General features: G+C 42.9%; 2 protein-coding genes across 2 annotated transcripts in view; both read right to left on the bottom strand.

The window, feature by feature from the left end:
- BBS7 (Bardet-Biedl syndrome 7) overlaps nucleotides 1-22,861 on the bottom strand; it is a 71,389-nt gene that overhangs the window by 47,758 nt on the left and 770 nt on the right. The window contains exons 3-8 of the mRNA XM_082244195.1: nucleotides 18,846-19,009; nucleotides 13,690-13,755; nucleotides 13,534-13,596; nucleotides 10,743-10,918; nucleotides 10,078-10,264; nucleotides 801-873 (exon numbers count right to left, since the gene is read on the bottom strand). Of these exons, the coding sequence (XP_082100321.1) occupies nucleotides 801-873; nucleotides 10,078-10,264; nucleotides 10,743-10,918; nucleotides 13,534-13,596; nucleotides 13,690-13,755; nucleotides 18,846-18,881 (601 nt within the window). The 5' untranslated portion in view covers nucleotides 18,882-19,009. The remainder of the gene's footprint in view (nucleotides 1-800; nucleotides 874-10,077; nucleotides 10,265-10,742; nucleotides 10,919-13,533; nucleotides 13,597-13,689; nucleotides 13,756-18,845; nucleotides 19,010-22,861) is intronic.
- Nucleotides 5,102-5,752, bottom strand: LOC309544692 (uncharacterized protein; the record flags this gene model as incomplete). Its single annotated transcript, XM_082243604.1, has 1 exon — nucleotides 5,102-5,752. The coding sequence occupies one exon, from the start codon at nucleotides 5,750-5,752 to the stop codon at nucleotides 5,102-5,104; it is 651 nt and encodes a 216-aa protein (XP_082099730.1).

Below are 22,861 nucleotides of genomic sequence, written 5' to 3' on the forward strand. Positions count from 1 at the left end.
GGGTTTAAATCCTCTTTAAATTTATCTACTACTATATGTGCTCAAATTTGGGAAACTCTAAAATCTATAGAGTTAGGACCACAGTATACAGAGAAGAGCCCTGAAGAGACACTACGGCTTTCACATCAATTTGCAAATGTATGCAACTAAACCCTCTGTCTTTAACATACACTGTTAGACAGGGCTAATTGTTTTTTTTTTTTTTGTAGGCTAACTGGTAAGGGTGCTGGGAATTGTTTTGTTGTTTGTAATGTGCTATAACCAACCAGGAAAACACAGCACCCAAACCAGAAGTGACAAAATCCTTGGCGCTTCCAGCTTCATTTGCAAGAGGGGATGGGGGAACAGTTGGTCCTCCATGTCCTCTATGGACAGTTGACCTGACCGTCTGCAGTGGTCTCAGGTTCCCTGGTGGAACGAGAGAGCCCGGGAATGGTGGCGGGAGGCCTTCAAAGCCCTGTAAAAGTGACCCAGTGGCTGTGAAGCAGCTTGATCACTTTTACCTGAAAGTGATCACCGGATGTAAAAACGGATACCAGGATCATGACTGGAGCTGCAGTTTGTCTTAGCCCTCTAACTGCTACATCTGCAGGACAGCTTGTTCTGTTGAAAAACAAAAGACTTACTGGCCAGATCACCAGATGCAAATAAAAGAAAGAAAGCCTAAAACAGAAAACAAATGCAGCCATCGTATCGAAGAACTGGTGTAAGTAGCATGTTACCATAAATAAATGTTTTGCTTTTGGGTTTAATACCGCTTTAACACTACTTTAACATCTTAAAACTGTAAGAAAGCTCACCTCCATCCCCACTGTTTAAAGCTAAAACAGAAGGTGGTCCAGGAACTTCAACTTCATACATTAAATCAGAACCCTAGAAAAGAAAATATTAGGAAATGTTGTCTAATACATCAAATATACAAAAATGATAACCATTTTCAGATATTCAGGGCAGGTTCACACCACGAATTGCACAGGAATGCTCTGTGATTGCACTTTTACTAATGCTAGGAAAAAAATTCCTCTTTGCTTCTGCCTCCTATAGGCACAGGGCTACAATGTTTTATGATAAATGTGGCTCTGTTCATAGCTGAATTCTTTCTTTAAATCCTTATTTAGCCATGGAACTCAGCAAAGCAATACAGAACAGCCTGCATACATTACGTAACAGAGTAACATTGCCCAGAGTGGTTGCATTTTGTTTCAACATTTGAAATCTAGAAATGGTGAGCTGTTCTTTTAAACATATATAAAGCAAAAATAATGTGCATCAAGATAAAAAATAAATGTGATAAGTATTTCAACCTTAAGAAGTCTTGTAGATGTCATTGTCAAGTCTTGTCAAGGATTAATAATAAACATCTGATGTAAAACTTTGATTCAAAAACCATCCAGTATCTTGATATAAAAAAATAATTATCCAGTAAACAAAGTGCTCTCAGTCCCGATTCACATATATGCAATGTGGGAACCCTGCAAATCCACTGCGGGTTTCCACATCGCATTCAAATGGTAGGCAGTTCTCCCTGCCATATGCAAATCGCTGGAGGGGGTCAATACAAAGTTAACGACACCCCCACAACCATTTGCATATCGCAGTCAGTTCGGACATGAATTGGATCGCATAGGTGTGAACACCCATGCGGTCGGATTCTGGTGCGGACCCAAAAAAGGGTCCTGCGTGACTTGGGTCCAAATGCGATGCAAATTCAGCCATACACTTTGTATGGCTGAATTCGCATCACACAGACATTGCATGTGATTTTCAGAGCAGTGTGCTCCGAATCACATACAATGTCTGTCATTGCACATATGTGAATCAGGTTTTAAATATAACAACGGTAACAGCCAATAATTTGGAACAGGAACCTGGAACTGCAGGCTTATACGGTGTAGTAAAGAAAGCCCCTTAACAGGGCAAAAACAAGCACGGAGGAGATGCACAAAGCCGATTAACGCAGATTAATACAATCTGCATTTACCGACTGTTCAGGTTAGTGTGTATGTGGGTGAATAATGCACCCAGAGGTGATTGGTGGTTTAAGCACTGTTTAGACACTCACCCTATTCTTATCTATTTGAAGTGTGGACTTTATGGAGCACTAATATTTTAACATAAACACTTGTTATATTTGAGTTATATTTTGTTCACTAGATGATTTATGAATCAAACTTTTGCATGAAATGTTTATTATTTATCAATGTTGATACAAGACTTATTAAGGTTGAAATACTTATGTTTATCTTAATGCACCTTATTTTTGCATTATATATGTTTAAAAGAACAGCGCGCCATTTTCTTAATTTCAAATAGTTTTAGAGTGATTGAGTACACTTGTTGGGTAGTTGCAGGCACGTACACAAATACATGTATTTTATTTATTTATAATTATTTATTTAGTTATTATTTAATTATTTATTTTATTTATTATTTTAGATATTTAGCAGTGTATGAGTTTACCTATATAAAATTGTATAACTTTTAACATTTGTCACTAAGTGGTAGATTTACTAAAACTGGTGCACTCAGAATATGGTGCAGCTGGGCATGTTAGCCAATCACCTTCTTTCTTCAGCTTGTTCAATTAAGCTTTGGCAATAAAACCTGGAAGCCGATTGGTCTCTATACAGAACTGCACCAGATTTTGCACTCTCTGGTTTTAGTAAATAGCCCCCTAAGTATCGCTTCCTTGAGACAGATCAAATACTAAGGAAAGGGTCACATCTTTCAACTGGTATTCCAATGTGCAAATCTTTTTTTCCCCAATTAAAAATGCAGTACTCATAATATTATAGCAGCCTATGCTACGCTTTAACAACATTTTATTTTTTCTTTCACTCAATCCTAACTTCGTTGATTTAGTACAAAGCATGCCTGAGCCTAAACTTGCATGGCTAACCTGCGTAACACCAAGGCTTACACAATAGCACAGATCAATATTATATAGTAGTATATAGAAACCAACTTCCAATAGTTTGCATTAGAAGACTACAAAAACTTAAACTGAACTGGCTAATGGGCATTTCAGTGAATCACCTATCCTTCTCTCAACACAGAAGGAAATAAAAAAGATTTTATGACCTTCTCCCATTCTACTATAAAAGCATTTCTTTGCAGTTTGTGTCCCTGTTGGAGAGAATTTGAGAAAATTACAAATCAAAAAATTCATATATAAAAAAAAAAAAATAGGGAAGACTCAATGGACCACTCATACTTTTTTCTTCTATACTTTTATCTTTTAATTTTTGCTTTGTGACCCCAGTGGTGAGCTTTCTACAAATAAAACAAAAGAGAAAACAGGCGCCTCTGAGTTAAGACTGCGATTTAATATGGCAAACAAGTAATAAAAACTTACATCAAGGTAAGTATAAGCAGACAAGATGGGTCCTTCCAGTGTCCATGTGGAGGCTGGGGCTTGGAGTCATCACTGTGGGTCTGTAATCATCTCCTCTCTTCCTCTTCCTGTCCAGCAGGAAGTGGAGTGTGTCACAGCAGTGAGATGGAGGCTTGGACAGCAGGGTGAAACCGCAGTGAGATGGAGGCTTGGGCCGCACGGTGGCCGTGATGCTTGTCCACAGGATCTTCCGGCGTAATGACTGACGCGTTTCCGAGCATGCGCACTGTGGGGGGAAAAACAGCGCGCGCTCCTTTTTCAAAGTCGGATGTAAAATGGAAAGAGAAGGACCAATTTATGTGTTCCGGGACAATGCCCTCTGGTGGTGAAGTTATAAAATTACTATCAAAGTAAACATGACTCTACGTTATAGCTGTATGAGGAACAATGCCCTCTGGTGGTGAAGTTATAAAATTACTATCAAAGTAAACATGACTCTACGTTATGGCTGTATGAGGAACAAGAGTCCCTCTAGAGGTCAAACCAGTAAGAAATAAAAATAAACAATAATATACATGTGATACAATGCATGAAGAGAATAGTGCCATAGACAATGAGAGGAAAATTAGAGAAAAAAAAAAACATGGGATGAAATGAGAAAGAAATGATAAATGTGGAACTAAAATTAAATATGAATAAAAATAAAATATAAAAAGTAAATTAAAATAAAAATAAAAATCAAAAATGGGAAATTAAAAATTAAAATAAATGTAAACAAAATAAAGAATTGTATATGATGTATGCATATCATTAACTGAGACTAAATATACAATAAAAAAAAAAAAAAATATATATATATTATATTTGTATGTGATAATGTAAAATTCTTATAGTATATATTGATACATGTATGTATAAAATCAGGAAATGGATACTAATGCAATGAGATGGATGGAATGGGAACAATGATGAATATCAACCTGAAAGAGGTATGAATATGGAGGGAGTTGGGGAAAAAAAAAAAAAATAATAAATAAATAAAATAATTGGCACTGTATGGATTACCTAAAGTGAACCCTAGAGGGGACTAATTAAAGAATGGTGGATACATCCAATTCTTCATTCATCCCATTGGGCGGAAGTGTATTGAGGGAATAGATCCAAAACGTTTCACGTTCGCACAGTTTGTGAAATCTTTCGGCTTCGGGAAGGTCTTTTGATATTTGCTCAATGATCCATACCTCAAGATTTGAGGTAGATTTGTCATGGTGTCTGAGAAAGTGGCGGGGGACGCTATGTTTGTCTTTTCCTTCCTCTATTTTTCTCCTGTGTTCCCCAAATCTTTGTCGAAGGGGACGGATCGTGCGTCCTACATAGAGGAGGTTGCAAGGACAACTGAGGCAATAAATTACAAAATCAGATGAACAATTGTAAAAATCAGCGAGGTTGTATGTTTTATTATGTGTATGAAATGATTTTTTACCATGTTTTACATATGCACAGGTTTTGCACAAAGACTTGTTGCACCTATACATGCCTGTTAAAGGAATCAGGCACACCCTAGGGGTGGCGTCCTTAATAGTTTTAAGTTTGCTGGGTGCAATTTTGTTTTTAAGGTTGGGTGCTTTCCTGTATGTGACTCTGGGAGTACTTGGGAGGACTAATTTGAGATGGGGGTCCTCCAAGAGTATAGGCCAGTGTTTTAGAAGAATCTGTTCCATGGTCTTGTGTTTGTAATGGAATTTGGTGGTGAAACGAATGGATTGATCAAATGTGCCTTGGGTTTTGGCAGGAGGGGGGATCTGTGAGGTACAGATGATATGCTTGATCTACCAGGGGGAGTGGATAACCTTTGTCCAATAATTTGGCTTTTAGAAGCTGACTTTCAGCTACATAGTCATCGTGCCTGGTGCAATTACGCTTCAGCCGACAAAATTGTCCCTTGGGAATATTGTTGGTCCATTTGTTGTAATGGCAGCTCTTGTAGTGCAATAGGGAATTACCTGCAGTAGGTTTGGAGTAATTCTTGGCATGAATTTGATTTCCTATGTAGTACAATTCAAGGTCCAGAAAAGCAAGTCGTTCAGAATTGGTGACATGGGTGAATGTTAATCCGTGGGGGTTTTGGTTGCAATGTTGTGTGAAATTATGGATGATGTCGGGGGGTCCGTCCCAAATTATAAGAATATCATCTATGTACCTACCATAGAAGATAAGGTGCCTGGAATATGGGTTGTTGTGCCATATTTTCTGAGATTCCCATAGCCCCATGGCTAAATTTGCGTATGAAGGTGCAAAATTTGCTCCCATGGCTGTTCCGTTGATTTGTAAATAAAATTGATCATTAAATTTAAAATAGTTATGAGTGAGACAAAATTTTGTACATTCCAGAATGAAGTGGGCTTGTTTGGGGCTCATGTAAGGATCCAGATGGAGAAAATGATCTAGGGCTGTGAGGCCGAAATGGTGTGGAATAGATGTATACAGTGAATTAACATCCAGAGACATCCAGGTATAACTAGGTTCCCATGTGTAGGGGGACAGTAGTTCCAACAAATGAGTACCGTCTCTGATGTAGGCAGGTAAACTTTGAGCTAGTGGTTGGAGAAAATGGTCTATGTATAAGGAGAGACCAGAGGTGATACTCTCCATGGATGCAATGATCTATTCCGACTTCCTGAAATTATGCAAACCATCTTCCCACACCCCTACCCAGTTAGGCACCCTTACACCTCAAGAATCAAAAGCCCTTTCATCATTGATTAATAACAATGACATTATCATTAAAAATGCTGATAAAGGAGGAGGCATTGTCCTCCTGGATCGAGATTCTTACATCCAAGAGGCCGAAAGACTTTTGGCTGATTCCAACACTTACACTCCACTCCATAAGGATCCCCTTCCTGAATACAAATTGGACCTGAAGGCTATCATTGACCATGCCATTGAAACCAAAACTATAGACTCCAATGAAGCCTCCTTCCTCAATAGGATGTTTTATCGGACCCCATATTTTTACCATATTCCCAAGATCCACAAAAGTATCACCGATCCCCCAGGCCGTCCCATCATTGCATCCATGGAGAGTATCACCTCTGGTCTCTCCTTATACATAGACCATTTTCTCCAACCACTAGCTCAAAGTTTACCTGCCTACATCAGAGACGGTACTCATTTGTTGGAACTACTGTCCCCCTACACATGGATACCTAGTTATACCTGGATGTCTCTGGATGTTAATTCACTGTATACATCTATTCCACACCATTTCGGCCTCACAGCCCTAGATCATTTTCTCCATCTGGATCCTTACATGAGCCCCAAACAAGCCCACTTCATTCTGGAATGTACAAAATTTTGTCTCACTCATAACTATTTTAAATTTAATGATCAATTTTATTTACAAATCAACAGAACAGCCATGGGAGCAAATTTTGCACCTTCATACGCAAATTTAGCCATGGGGCTATGGGAATCTCAGAAAATATGGCACAACAACCCATATTCCAGACACCTTATCTTCTATGGTAGGTACATAGATGATATTCTTATAATTTGGGACGGACCCCCCGACATCATCCATAATTTCACACAACATTGCAACCAAAACCCCCACGGATTAACATTCACCCATGTCACCAATTCTGAACGACTTGCTTTTCTGGACCTTGAATTGTACTACATAGGAAATCAAATTCATGCCAAGAATTACTCCAAACCTACTGCAGGTAATTCCCTATTGCACTACAAGAGCTGCCATTACAACAAATGGACCAACAATATTCCCAAGGGACAATTTTGTCGGCTGAAGCGTAATTGCACCAGGCACGATGACTATGTAGCTGAAAGTCAGCTTCTAAAAGCCAAATTATTGGACAAAGGTTATCCACTCCCCCTGGTAGATCAAGCATATCATCTGTACCTCACAGATCCCCCTCCTGCCAAAACCCAAGGCACATTTGATCAATCCATTCGTTTCACCACCAAATTCCATTACAAACACAAGACCATGGAACAAATTCTTCTAAAACATATTGATGGGGGGCCTATACTCTTGGAGGACCCCCATCTCAAATTAGTCCTCCCAAGTACTCCCAGAGTCACATACAGGAAAGCACCCAACCTTAAAAACAAAATTGCACCCAGCAAACTTAAAACCATTAAGGACGCCACCCCTAGGGTGTGCCTGATTCCTTTAACAGGCATGTATAGGTGCAACAAGTCTTTGTGCAAAACCTGTCCATATGTAAAACATGGTAAAAAATCATTTCATACACATAATAAAACATACAACCTCGCTGATTTTTACAATTGTTCATCTGATTTTGTAATTTATTGCCTCAGTTGTCCTTGCAACCTCCTCTATGTAGGACGCACGATCCGTCCCCTTCGACAAAGATTTGGGGAACACAGGAGAAAAATAGAGGAAGGAAAAGACAAACATAGCGTCCCCCGCCACTTTCTCAGACACCATGACAAATCTACCTCAAATCTTGAGGTATGGATCATTGAGCAAATATCAAAAGACCTTCCCGAAGCCGAAAGATTTCACAAACTGTGCGAACGTGAAACGTTTTGGATCTATTCCCTCAATACACTTCCGCCCAATGGGATGAACGAAGAATTGGATGTATCCACCATTCTTTAATTAGTCCCCTCTAGGGTTCACTTTAGGTAATCCATACAGTGCCAATTATTTTATTTATTTATTATTTTTTTTTTTTTTCCCCAACTCCCTCCATATTCATACCTCTTTCAGGTTGATATTCATCATTGTTCCCATTCCATCCATCTCATTGCATTAGTATCCATTTCCTGATTTTATACATACATGTATCAATATATACTATAAGAATTTTACATTATCACATACAAATATAATATATATATATATTTTTTTTTATTGTATATTTAGTCTCAGTTAATGATATGCATACATCATATACAATTCTTTATTTTGTTTACATTTATTTTTATTTTTAATTTTTAATTTCCCATTTTTGATTTTTATTTTTATTTTAATTTACTTTTTATATTTTATTTTTATTCATATTTAATTTTAGTTCCACATTTATCATTTCTTTCTCATTTCATCCCATGTTTTTTTTTTCTCTAATTTTCCTCTCATTGTCTATGGCACTATTCTCTTCATGCATTGTATCACATGTATATTATTGTTTATTTTTATTTCTTACTGGTTTGACCTCTAGAGGGACTCTTGTTCCTCATACAGCCATAACGTAGAGTCATGTTTACTTTGATAGTAATTTTATAACTTCACCACCAGAGGGCATTGTCCCGGAACACATAAATTGGTCCTTTTCTTTCCCTTTTACATCCGACTTTGAAAAAGGAGCGCGCGCTGTTTTTCCCCCCACAGTGCGCATGCTCGGAAACGCGTCAGTCATTACGCCGGAAGATCCTGTGGACAAGCATCACGGCCACCGTGCGGCCCAAGCCTCCATCTCACTGCGGTTTCACCCTGCTGTCCAAGCCTCCATCTCACTGCTGTGACACACTCCACTTCCTGCTGGACAGGAAGAGGAAGAGAGGAGATGATTACAGACCCACAGTGATGACTCCAAGCCCCAGCCTCCACATGGACACCGGAAGGACCCATCTTGTCTGCTTATACTTACCTTGATGTAAGTTTTTATTACTTGTTTGCCATATTAAATCGCAGTCTTAACTCAAAGGCGCCTGTTTTCTCTTTTGTTTGTTGCATGTTTGGAGATCGCTTCTGCTCCCCAACAGGCTGGCCCTGAGCATCCAGACTATTTCCTCATCTCACCTTAAGACTTTATCATAGCCTTGATGTGCTACTATATGGACTATCATTTTTATGTAGTGCTAACAGCTTGCGCCACTTGTTCCATTTCTTGCCAGCTTTCTACAAATTCCTGTCTTAAGGCAGCCATACACAGCTCAAATTTCAGCCAATCAGAATGCCATTCGGTTGTGGGTGCTGCTGTCAGTATCCTGGGCTCAACAAAAAGTCAACCGTTTAGTCGACTTCTGTAAAACCAGTGGTACAGACAGTGGCATCCACAGCTCAAATGTCGCCTGATTCAGCATGAAATGGCCAAACGGAACCAGGTGGAGAATTGTCGGTTAAACAGCACCTGCATCCAAGCAGATGCAGCAACTGTTCAGCTATTCTGACAGCCTGGCTGTCGGAATACAATAGCCCATAGCAGGAGTTTTGCCCATCCATACTGTTAACATGGATACTAGAGTCTATCAGATTTATTTTTTTCAGCCTGTTGTACAACCAGCTTTGGAGGCCACTGTGACAAAAACGAACACTTCAGCAGGAACCAGCCGAGACTCAAACCGTGTATGGGCAGGGTGAATGTACCAAGTTGATCGATCAATCAACTTGTGTACAACCAGCATGCTGGGTTTTACCTGCGATTATTACTAGCGGCTGGGAGAAGACAATGGCCCGACAGGAGGGATCCATGCATCAACACTGTCTGTGTTGTTGGGGGAAACAAACCGATTTCTTTCTTACAACACGTGATTGCAGGAAAGAGATTTGCTGCATGTATGGCCGGCCTAAATCCCCTTCAAGGGAGACAAGGACAAGAGTTACAACTCAACAGAAGTTCTTAGCCATTCTTAATGGTAATTAGTCACAGGAAATGAATGTTTGAAGGTACCTAGTTATACATGCAAGTTTAGGAGTTGCAGTGGAAGAGAAAGAGCACAAGAAACTGAATGATAAAAATAAAAAAGGTTACCTCTAAAATACGAAGCACTCGGTCCTGGCACGCTAATATAGGGGTGATTCGCTCCAATTTTTCCACTGGCAGACAGAGGACATCACTAATTTTGTCCCCGGACAAATAGTAATGTTGGTCTTTGCAATCACAATAGTGGTTGTAAATATAATTTGCACACAAAAAAAGATCAGAACCAGATATATGCCTAGAAAAGACAGCACAAAGAGTGAGTCATAAACCTATTCCACATTTAAACCCATTTTTTTATTTTAAATAACAAACATGTTATACCTATCTGCTCTGTGCAATGGTTTTGCACAGAGCAGCCCCAATCCTTCTCTTGGGGCCCCCACTAGGGCTCTTGGCTCCTTCCCCTGCCAAGTTCCCCCCATTGGAAGCCACTTGCTATGAGGGAACTTCTGGGGGCTTGCTCCCAAGCCAGCTCTGTGTATCAATAGACATTCTACATACATTGCGCATACAATCTACAGGGTATTGTGAACAGGCAGGTAAATGTATTTTATTGCATGTCTCTTCTGCAATAAAGAGCTTCAGTTCCACTTCAATTTCAGGTGGTTTCAGATGCACACACAGATGGTGCTTACAGCTAAAAGAGTAAGGTAAGTCACTATATACAAGTAGACACAAGTAAACACAATTGAACAAAAGACCACACTACTTACATTGCTCTAATGCTTTCTGTTAGATTGGTTTCAAATGACAGAAACTGCTTTCCTCTTTTTGTAAAACCACGAACTTCAGACCCAGATGATACAAATATCTTCTCTTGTACAGTTCCAAGGGCACCTCCAAGCTCTAATCTGGATATCTTCTGTCCTGGCAAAGTCTTGAATACAGGCTAGGGAAAAACAAAATAATAATAGGAATTTTGTAGGAACTCATCAAAAAATATTTTCCTCAAAATCAACTAAGGGATACAGAATTTGTAGACAACTGCCTACAGGAGGATTGAATGCTGGTAAACATAAAAATGGTAAAGCCATCCTATGGGGTATAACCCATCCCACAACAAGCTAATGAGGTATTTACTGCAACTGAAATGTATGCCAAAGCCAGAAAGGTCATCCAGGTACCTCATCAACGCAGGGCCGGCGCGACCCGTAAGGCAGCCGCCTGTGGGCACCAGGGTGGTGGGGGCGGTACATTTTCATACCTCCTGGTCCTGGATTGGTCCTGGAGTCCCGGCGAATCCTGGGCTGGCGCAGAGCAAGTTCCGGCACTTGGCTCCAGTCATCTGCCCAGGAGGGGATCGCTAATTTTGGACACCAGGCAGCACCAGTTTCACCCCCTCCCCTCCGCAGCCTGTGCTGTGCCATACGATCTCCGCTCGGCTCCACACTCTCCCCGGACCCCGCCCATCGGCCGCCTTTCAGAAGCCGCCCTCTCTTTCTCCCACGGCTCTGATGTATTCCTGCTGTACACAGACAGGAAGAGTCGGGGAGGAGGGAAATCATTGGGCATGCCATGCTCCGCGCTGATCTGAGGTCTGTGATTACTAGTCAATGGAATGCCTCAGCATAGCAGACCCAGAATCAAAGCCAGCACCCTGGTAAACACCTGAAGTGCAGAAGAGAAGCTGCCCATGAACTGTGAGTGAAAGGATCCAGTGGAGAGCTGAAGACATAGCTTGTGTGTAGAGAAGATGGGTATGTAAAGATACGCATCTTTGATGTTCACCAACATCAGGAACTTCCTTTGATATAGTAATGCAATGACCCGCCATGGGGGACTCCATTCGCAAATTGCGGAGAGGGATGGATATATTTGGGGCTTTCATGTCCATGAAGAGATTAGAATAATAATCATGAGAGCACTACAATGGAGGACACAGAGAAATAACTCCTTGCGCCCAGAGACCTTGAAGGTCTTGTTAAAGGGCTTTGCTAGAGAGGTTGCAAGTCAGAAAGCAAGAAGGGGTAATTAAACTTTAGTTTGTAGCCTTGAGACACAGTCTCTTACACCCAAGCATTGGTGATGCAAGACTTCTAGATATCCTCTTGGAAGATGAAAGGGATGGTGTTGCATTATGAAGCTGGACCTTGAAATTATACGATTCCAGGAGAGGGGAACTTTTCTCTCTGATGTCATTCTTGAGGAGTTCGTACAACGAAGCCCCAAAAAGGCCTTACAAAGGGCATAAAGAGAAGCACTTTTTTAAAGGTTTGCTCCACCGTCCAACCCTTTAGCCAAAGTATTCTATGCATCTGTATGTACATGAGACTTACGAAAGAAAGCAAGTGACTGGTATCTAGCGCTGCATCACAAAAAGTTCAACGTGTGGTCCATCTAGTCTGCGCAAGCCACCATATGTTAGTTGAGTCCCATGTTGGCCATATAACCCTAATATTATTTTGACTAATCTGGGCTACAAGTGCCAGTATCAGCACCAGTTGCATAGCAGAATTAGAGAGAGCAAACACAGACCAGGACAACGTTTTTAAGGCATTTGTTGGTGGGTGCTTAAACAAGGATGTATCCTCTACCTCAGAGTAGTTGTCCTGTTGAGGTGACAAACCACAAGGGATGGGGAAGTAGAGCACCTCTATGCAAAATTATCTGCCAAAGCACAGAGTGCGATAAGTGATTGGGGTGGCGTGTTTCCAGGGTTTATAGATAAAATTACAAAATAAGGGGTGGTGAGGGAAAACCCAAAACAGACTGGCATGGCTTGTAGGAGCCAAGGCCCCATATGGAGCTAGAAGATGTAAAAGGCTTCTAACTTTAGTATTGTTTGCATTGCATCAACCAAGCAAAACACAAAATCCTTCACTGGAAGAGATAGCAACAGCCTGCAAGTCTACTCATTAGAGATCATCAACTAAAGACCACAGTGTTTCATAGCTAGAGAGGGGTCATCACCAATACGTCAGTAGCAATTAAGAAAGCCTATGAATCCTCAAATTTAGCAGGAGAAGGCAAGCAGAATCATAAATCTCTCTATAATGGATGAGAAAACTGCCATAGTTAAGATAAAAGGCACAGAAAAGAGCAGAGAGGGTTCAGAAGGGGGCATGGAGGCCATAGGTTTTGATAAGAGGTAACAAAATGCTCAAACAAAACTGCCTTCTCATCTTCACCTAGAGGGAATTAGGGCTTGCATGAGAAAACTGTGCGCCAGGAAGACAGTGGCATGACCACAAATACGAAGCAGCAATAACAGGATCTGATAGGGTTTTAGCCCCCCCATGGGGTACAAACATAACCTGAGTAGCTTGAACTGGGCAGTGATAAAAATATCATGCAGTAATGAAAAACTAAAGTATGCTGGTTGTGGGAGGGGTAAACTCCATAAGGCTGGACTATAGTTTACTAGTGTCCAATCTTCATGTAGGCGACAGTATAACCCAGTTGTCTAAAACTCCTGTGTCTCTCAATGGAAAGAGAAAAAAGCTATTATCTTTATTAATTATAGGTGTACTGTATGCAGCAAATTCTTTGAGAAAATATTCTTACCACTGCTTCACTTTTCTTGATACCAAAGCAGGTTATAACCCCATCTTGATCTCCAACAACAACCTAGCCAACAGTAGATTGGAATAATTAAAAATGTACAAAAGCATTTTAAAGTTGCATATGAAGTTGATGAAATCTTGATGCAGGCATACCAACCTTTTGAGTTGCTCTTCGTCCAGATGCTGGAAGCAATCTCATTGTTTTCTGTGATGTAACCCCAACCTGTTGAAATATACAAAAAAGATGGAAAATTGCCATGGCTTGCCTAACTTAAAAATGTCTATTGCGAAAGAAAATATCAGAATATGGTTCTAAATTTGGCAGTCACTGAAGTTACTAGTTATAAGCAATGAACACGTTTACTAAGGTGAGCATCCCTCCTTGCTTGTTGGGTAATGTTAAAATCCCTCTTGCCCAGAAGAACAGGGACCCTTGGGTACTATACTGAAGAGGTTATGAATATTTCTGTAGAACTGTGGACAGGAAGCTTGAAGCAACAAACAGTTACTTTTCAGTATCACAAAGAGCATGTCCGCCGTCCCCAGCCCAATTGCTAGGCATTATGCCTAAAGGGTTAGTCCATTCATTGTCCAAATATAAGCCAAAACCAGAAACAGCTTCCATTACTCACTATAACATTATTAACCGGATTGTAAATTATTGTAGAAGCAGTCACTGGGAGCTTAGTTAGGGCTGACGATGCTGGTTTGGATTTCACCACAGCAAAAGCACTGTGGAGGTCACCCAAACAGAAAGTTGGAAGCAGATTGAACTTCTAGAAAAACAGGTACTTTTCTGTACCTGGAATGTTTTGTAAATAGCTAAAACATTGGAAAAATGTGCATGCATTGCAGAGACGTGTGAAATAACGTTTTTTTTTTTTTACTTAATGTGGTTGTAAACACTCACATATACCCAGTGAAGTGACTGGAGATGAAACAAATCCTCCTGGATAAGTTGTGTCTGTCTATCTGCAGTCTTCTCTTCTCTAAATCCATTCAAAGTGCTGAATTATAAAGCTTGTCTGAGAGTTCAGAAAAAGGGGATCAAAAAAGCTGAATTTACACTCTGCCGAGCTCAGAGAGGAGAACTCTGACAGCTGATTGGAGGGAAGGGATACACCCCTTTCACACAGCATGCAGGCACAGAGCTGAGGGTGTCAATTAGCTGAAGATCCCTCCCCTGTCACCTTTTTGTTATCTTAGTGTCAGGAAAAATTGTCAGAAGTGATTCCTGCTGATAGCAGAGGAAGGAAGCAGCAGACAGAAATTACACTTAAGCCCCGTGCACACGTACTGATAGTCGGCCGAACGATCGGCCGTCTTTTGTCCAGGGCTGTCGTGTCTGTTGAAAACTGCAAAAGACTGCACACGAATATTGTCGGCCAACAACAGCCGACTGCAGAAGTGATGTCATGTGATGGTTAACTTTCCTTGTCTTTTTTCTTTTCTGAGCATGCCCAGTCTTGCTAATCTGCTGTCTGTCGGCCGAAATCTGTACTGACTGGCAAACAATCGGCCGTTCTGGTGACGCCCAACAAATATTTTAAAGTCTGCACGACAGATTCTGTTCGGCCGAAAATGCGCTGTCGGCTGTCGGAAGCATCATACTAACAAGCCTACAATCGGCCGATCGGTCAGCGGTCGAATATTTACGGCCGACAATCGGTACGTGTGTACGGGGCTTTAGTGCTCTTAAAGTGGTAAAGTCTTTTTTTTACTTGTAACTACAGGTAAGCCTATAGTAAGGCTTACCTGTAAGTACAGTAAAAATATCTCCTAAACGTGCACTGTTTAGGAGATATTCACACTGCATGCAGCAGGGGACGTCACCGGCGCAACTGGCTCAGACTCTCAGTGGTGTGCTGGGAGGCTGAGCCAGCTGTTGGTCGGGCATCTGGGTGGATCCTGACATTATTGTTAGGATCCTTCCAGAGTCTGGGCATTAACCTGCTGTAGGAAGATTTTGGGTTACAGGAGAGCACAAGTAAGTGCACTCCTGTGACCCACAAGATAAGTATGGTCATAAAAGCTTTGGCCATACTGCTCTATTTAATATGGTGGCTGTATTAATTTTCTTTTAATATGATTTTTTTTCCTTTTTATACAAGGCAAAAAGGAGCTCTCTGAAGACACACGATCAAGAGTAGTTGATCTGCATAAGGCTGGAAAGGGATACAAAGCAATCTCAAAATGTTTAGGCATCCATCAGTTGACAGACGAATTGTCTATCAATGGGGAAAGATTAATACTGTCAGGGTCTGGATCGGAACCTTCACGCAACTTTCTACCTTAGCAGAAGTTGGGTGAAGCAGCAGGACAATGACCTTAACCATCAAAGTAAATCCACAACAGACTGGCTTTAGAAAAACAAAATGCGCCTTAAGGAGTGGCCCAGTTAGAGCCTAGACCTTAAACCCATAGAGATGCTGTTGAAGGACCTCAAGAGAGCGGTTCACACCAGAAATCCTAAAAATGTGTCTGAGCTAAAGCAGCTTTGTAAAGAAGAACGGTCAAAAATTCTTCCTAAACATTGTGCAGGTCTGCTCCAGAGCTACTGAAAATGCTTTCTTGAAGTCATCGCAGCCAAAAGAGGTTTAATGTCAAGGGTTCACTTACTTTTTCCTCCAGAAATTTAAATGTTTAACGGGTATATTCAATAAAGACATTACAAACTAGAATTGTGCGTGTGTTATCAGCTTAAAGGGAAACTCAGTCAAAAATGAAATTTTTCCTATTAATAGAATGTTAAATATCTTTATCTTTGATATTATTCATTTTCTGGCTAGCTGCTTGTGAAGCTTAGAAAGTCCTATCTAAGCTGGACAATCAGCTTCTTCCTGTTCTTCACTGACAACGCTATCTCCCTTAATCTGAATTTAATAAGCTGTTTTTAACTTCCTGAAAAGGTTTTCGGTCTTTCTTAGACAAGCATGCCTTGACCTGCCCAGCCCCAACCCCATCCCTCCTATCCTTTACAGAACATCATGATCTGTCTTCATTGCCTCGTTTAGGCTAGCAGCTTCGAGAGATCAAGAGAGAGAGATCAAGAGAGAGAGATCAAGAGAGAGAGATCAAGAGAGAGAGAGAGAGAGAGAGAGAGAGAGAGAGAGAGAGAGAGAGAAAGAGACTTTAAATTACACAACTTAAGGAGTCGCACTAGTGGAATCATAGCCACTAGGCTAGAGTGCACTTTGGAGTGCAGCTTTGATCCAACTTTACACTCTCTGGATCAAAGTCGCATCAAAGTAGTGCAGGTACCTTTTCAAGGTCGCTGATTTTCAAAGTCGCATAGATGGGAAAGGTGCCATTGTCATCAATGGGCTGTGATTTTTCATGGGACTTTGTGTGTCCAAAGTCACATAACAAGTCACACTAGTGAAAACGGAGCTTAAAGCCTCGTACACACGTACTGATCGTCGGCCGAATGATCGGCCGTCTTTTGTCCAGGGCTGTCGTGTCTGCTGAAAACTGCAAAAGACTGCACACGAATTTTGTCAGCCAACAACAGCCGACTGCAGAAGTGATGTCATGTGATGGTTAACTTTCCTTGTCTTTTTTCTTTTCTGAGCATGCCCAGTCTTGCTAATCTGCTGTCTGTCGGCCGAAATCTGTACTGACTGGCGAACAATCGGCCGTTCTGGTGACGGCCAACAAATATTTAAAGTCTGCACGACAGATTCTGTTCGGCCGAAAATGCGCTGTCGGAAGCATCATACTAACAAGCCTACAATCGGCCGATCGGTCGGCGGCCGAATATTTACGGCCGACAATCGGTACGTGTGTACGGGGCTTTAGTCTACATTTCCACTATTGCAATTTAGAGTGCGACTTTGATGCGAGTGATTCAACTTTACACTCTCTGGAAAGTGGCATCAAAAGTTGCATCAAAAAAGTGCAGGTACCTTTTCAAGGTCGCTGATTTTTAAAGACGCATAGATGGAAAGAGTTGCCATTGAAATCAACTGGCTGAGACTTGTCACGCGACTTTGTGTGTCCAAAGTCACATAAGTCACACTAGTGGAAACGGAGCTTTAGTCTAGATTTAGAGTGTGACTTTGATCCAACTTTACTCTCTCTGGATCAAAGTCGCATCAAAATTGCATCAAAGTAGAGCAGGTACCTTTTCAAGGTCGCTGATTTTCAAAGTCGCATAGATAGGAATGGGTGCCATTAATTAGTTGCACTAGTGGAAACGTAGACTTAGTGTGGTTGCCTGTACTATGATCATTGTAGACTGTGAGCTGAGACCCCAGAGCACATCTAGCTACACAGACAGTTCCCCTCCCTCCATGTCCAGCTTCCTTCCCTTATGGTAGTCTTCATTCATAGCCCTGCACAGCTATACTGTATATGTGCCCCCCCCCCCCCCCCCCCAGTACAGCTATATTGTATATGTTGCCCCCCCCCCCCCCCCAGCACAGCTATACTGTATATGTGCCCCCCCCCCCAGTACAGCTATACTGTATATGTGCCCCCCCCCCCCCCCCCCGGATCCTGTGTGAATTATTTCTTTATTGTCTCATGAATTAGGATGTACAATGTATCCTTACTGATGAGAGAACACTGGGCGGGAACCTATGATCAGCTCCTCCCATTCTGTATGAGCCCATTGGCTACACAGGAACAGTGTCCCTCCCTGGAAGTGATGTCACTGGCTTTCAGTAACCACACCAACTTGCTGGACTCAGAAGGAAGAATAATAATAATAATAAGGAAGTCATGTGACAGCAATAAAAACTGCAAAATAAAAGGTAGAAAAAAACTGGGAATTTTTCATTTTGACACATAAGGCTGAACTCTGCTCACATTAATGATTGCAGTGGAGAATTGAAGGTATTAGGCTGTACTTCTGCTTTAAGCACGTTAGGCTTGATTTACTAAAACTAGAGAGTTCAAAATCTGATGCAGCTCTGCATAGCAACCAATCAGCTTCCAGATTTTCTTTTTTGTCAAAGCGTAATTGAACAAGCTGAGGCTAGAAGCTGATTGGCTACCATGCACAGTTGCACCAGATTATGTTCTCCCCAGATGGTGTTTATCTATTGTTGTGACTTAGATGAGAATCGGATCAAATTTTATGGCAAAATACCAGCTAATTCCAATAGGGTTCACATACTTTTTCTTGCCACTGTACAATAAACAGCAGAAATGTCTGTTCATCCCTGCACAGACGGACTTAATTGTGGTTTTAGACTGCTATGCAGTCTGTTATGGATTAAAGCCACTTTAAGTAAGGAATAATGCTGTACTCCCTAGCTTCACAACACTTCTCCTTGACAACAGTATAACAAGGATTATTCAGTGCTGTACCTGTAAGTAATCCACTCGGTTTAATTGTAGCTCCATGGTGAGGACAGACAGATGCCTAATATTCCTGTTAGAAGCTCAGTTCCTGGATTACAATGGCACTGTGTGGATGGTGCTCAGACTGGTCATTCACAGCACATCTTCATTTAGTACAGAAGGGTGCATCACTGTAAAGGGATATCGTAAAAAGGATTAAAAAACAACAACAAAAAAATTAAACATGACCTTATAGTTATAGTTACAGGATTTAAAGGGGAACTAAACCCTCCCTATTGTTTTCAGCCAAAGAAGCTGCAATATTGGACTCTGTTTGATCTTCAACTGCCATGTTGCTGCACATGTGATCAGTTATAACACCAGATGGTTTGACCGTTTGGTCAGGGCTGGCCCAAGACATTGTGCTGTCTGAGTCCGAGAATGAAATGCTGCCCCCCCCCCAAAAAAAAAAAAAATTCACACCCTCCAAGAGGCCCCCACATTCTATAGGACTATGAAAGCAGTCAGAGGAGTGTGAGTGTGTACGGAGTGACAGCAGGAGTAGGACAGAGCAGTAGACACTGGGCAGATGAGCGCACCAGGCTTTCTACTGTCTATAGTGCCACAGTGCCCTACAGGGCTGCGGCCATGGTACAGGAGAATGCGGGGCTGCGGGCATGGTACAGAAGAATGCGGGGCTGCGGGCATGGTACAGAAGAATGCGGGGCTGCGGGCATGGTACAGGAGAATGCGGGGCTGCGGGCATGGTACAGGAGAATGCGGGGCTGCGGGCATGGTACAGGAGAATGCGGGGCTGCGGACATGGTACAGGAGATTGGGGGTTCTGCGGACATGGTACAGGAGATTGGGGGTGCTGCGGACATGGTACAGGAGAATGCGGGGCTGCGGGCATGGTACAGGAGAATGCAGGGCTGCGGGCATGGTGCATGAGAATGCAGGGCTGCGGGCATGGTGCATGAGAATACAGGGCTGCGGGCATGGTGCAGGAGAATGCAGGGCTGCGGGCATGGTGCAGGAGAATGCAGGGCTGCGGGCATGGTAAAGGAGAATGCGGGGCTGGGGGCATGGTGCATGAGAATGCAGGGCTGCGGGAATGGTGCATGAAAATACAGGGCTGCGGGCATGGTGCAGGAGAATGCGGGGCTGCGGGCATGGTACAAGAGAATGGGGGGCTGCGGGCATACTACAGGAGATGCAGTGCTGTGGGCATGTACCATGCCCGCAGCACTGCATCTTCTGTAGTATGCCTGCAGCCCCACATAATGGCAGGTGGTGTGGCTGTGGAGCAGTCTCACTTACCTGTTTCTAAAGGCACCTTAGGATTTAAAAATGTAGGACTGCCACTGTAGGAGCCAGGCTAACGTGTGCCCCCCCCCCCCCCCCCCCAGTTATTTTCCTGAAATACAATTGTTTTGCTGCAATCAGGGTCACCACTGAGGAGATCTCTCCTCACTTCCTGTCCCAACAGGAAATGAGGATAAATCTTTCCACTGAGGCAATAAAAACCCGCCAAGGATTCGCTCACTCCCCAGTCTCTCCAATGGAAAATAAAATACTGTGTTTGTCTGGGTGCTGGGCTATAAACCGCTATTGTCTCCCCATTCAGAAGTAAAACAAGCACCGGCCATCACAAATCCCATTTAGAAAGCATACACAGGACACAAGTATGGCTCAACCCCCTCCGTGTATAGTCATCTCTTACTACAAGGACAGCTCGCTCCTGCTGTAGTCACCTTCACTGCACCCGGAAACATCACCAGACATACTACAGTCTGTATCACATAGCCGCCAGGACTGCTGATTGGCTGTAAATGATGCGATAAAAAAAAGGTCCGCAGCCGGCCTGACATGCACACTGCGCATGCGCCGCTCGGGAAAGCCCGAACGTTTACGGGCTTTCCCGAGCGGCGGCGCAGTGTGCATGTCAGGCCAGCCGCGGACCTTTTTTTTTCTTTTTTTCTAGCAATAGCCGTAGAAGAGTAGAGGCGGCCGGGGGCCGCCCCTCTCTAAGTGCCGCCTGGGTCCCATGGTCCCACCGGGACCCATGGTAGGGCCGGCCCTGCGTTTGGTTGAGAGCACAACCAATGTGACAGTAACATTCCCAGAACTGTTTTTTGAACCTGTTAAATCAATGGGTTTAGTTTCGCTTTAAAGTGGAACTTTAATCAGAAAGATAAAGTCCTGCTAAATCGCTTCAGGCTGGCCCATTTTGCAGGTCTAGCTATGTAAGAATAAATGTCTGTACTGTTTAAAATCCAGTAATACACTGTCTCACCCTGTTCTGCACATGCTCAGTTGCCCTCCCATTTTAGGCACTGCTGAGTTTGTAGAGGCCGATCTGCTGACAGCCTTAGGCCCCTTTCACACATGCGGACTGTTTAGATCCGCCTGTCAGTTTTTCAGGTGATTCTGAACGGATGCCCCATGCATCTCTATGGGGCAGCGGATGTCAGTGGAGACATGTCCGCTTACATCCAATCCGATCCTGTCCGTCAAATCTGGACGGATGGAACCCCTATTTAACATCCGTCTGGCGGATTGGATGATAACGGACAGATGGTCTGTTCCCATCCGATTCCCCCATAGAGAACAGCGGGGATCTGACACCTCTGTCTCCGCACACAGCGCAGAGACAGAGCTGCCATCCGCCTGCTCAGCGGGGGATCGGAGGATCGATCCCCCGCTGAGCAGAACGGAGTCAGCCAACGGAGCGGACAAGTGTGAAAGGGGGAAAGGGGCCTTAGGCCCTTTTCACACAGGGGAGTCCGTCGGCGGACTCCGTTTTTTTTAAGCGGGGGATTGATCCGCCGATCCCCCCGCTGAGCAGGCGGATGGCTGCTCTGTCTTTGCGCTGTGTGCGGAGACAGAGGTGTCAGATCCTGCTGTTCTCTATGGGGGAATCGGATGGGAACAGACCATCTGTCCGTTCTCATCCAATCCACTCGACGGATGGAAAATAGGGTTTCCATCCATCCAGATTTGACGGATCGGATGTCAGTGGACATGTCTCCGCTGACATCCAATGCCCCATAGAGATGCATGGGGCATCCGTTCAGATCCGCCTGAAAAACGGACAGGCGGATCTAAACAGTCCGCATGTGTGAAAGGGGCCTTAAAGTGAAGTGGTTGTAAAGTCAGAAGGTTTTTTTTATCTTAATGCATTCTATGGACAGAATAAAACCTTCTGTGTGCAGCAGCCCTCCTCAGCCCCTCTAACACTTACCTGAGGTCCCTCTCTATCCAGCAATGTCCACGACTGTCTCAGCCATCTGAGATTCTCCCTCTTTATTGGCTGAGACACAGCAGCAGCGCCATTGGTCCCTGCTGCTGTCAATCAAAGTCAGCTAGCCAATCAGGAAAGAGAGGGGTTGGGGCTCCATGTCTGAATGGACACAGCTGTGACTCGACTCGGGTGCCCCCATAGCAAGCTGCTTACTCTGGGGGCACTGAACAGGAGGGAGGGGCCAGGAGAGCAGAAGAGGGACCTGAGAAGAGGAGAATAATGGCTGTTCTGTGCAAATCCACTCCATCAGAGCAGGTAAGTATGACGTTTTTTATTTTTATAGGAAAAAAAAAAAAAACGAGACTTTACGAACACTTTAAAGCAGAATTAAACCCTCCTATCCTTTACAGCCAAGGACGATGCTTCTGTTTGATCTGCAACTGCCATGGTGCTGCAGATGTGATCAGGTATGACACCACCAGCCATTCAATGGTTTGACAGTTTGGTTGAGGACACAAGCAAATGTGACAGTTAGCAATTCCACCATTCATGGAATGTAATTGTTTTTTGAAACTGTTAAATCAAAGAGTTTAGTTCCACTTTATGATTTACTGCTGTTTGGGGGCTCTGGGCTTTAGCAAAATGACAGCCTCCAGCAAGAAGCAAGTTGTTATGGGAAAGTTCCGCTTTAACCACTTCTTGCCCATGGTATGCAGAATGACGGCAGCGGGTTGATTGTATTATCCTGACTGGGTGTCATATGACGTCCAGCATCATAAACCGCTTGTGCGCGCCCCCT

The sequence above is a fragment of the Pelophylax lessonae genome (assembly GCF_965119305.1).
Source record: "Pelophylax lessonae genome assembly, chromosome: 1".
NCBI lineage: Eukaryota > Metazoa > Chordata > Amphibia > Anura > Ranidae > Pelophylax > Pelophylax lessonae.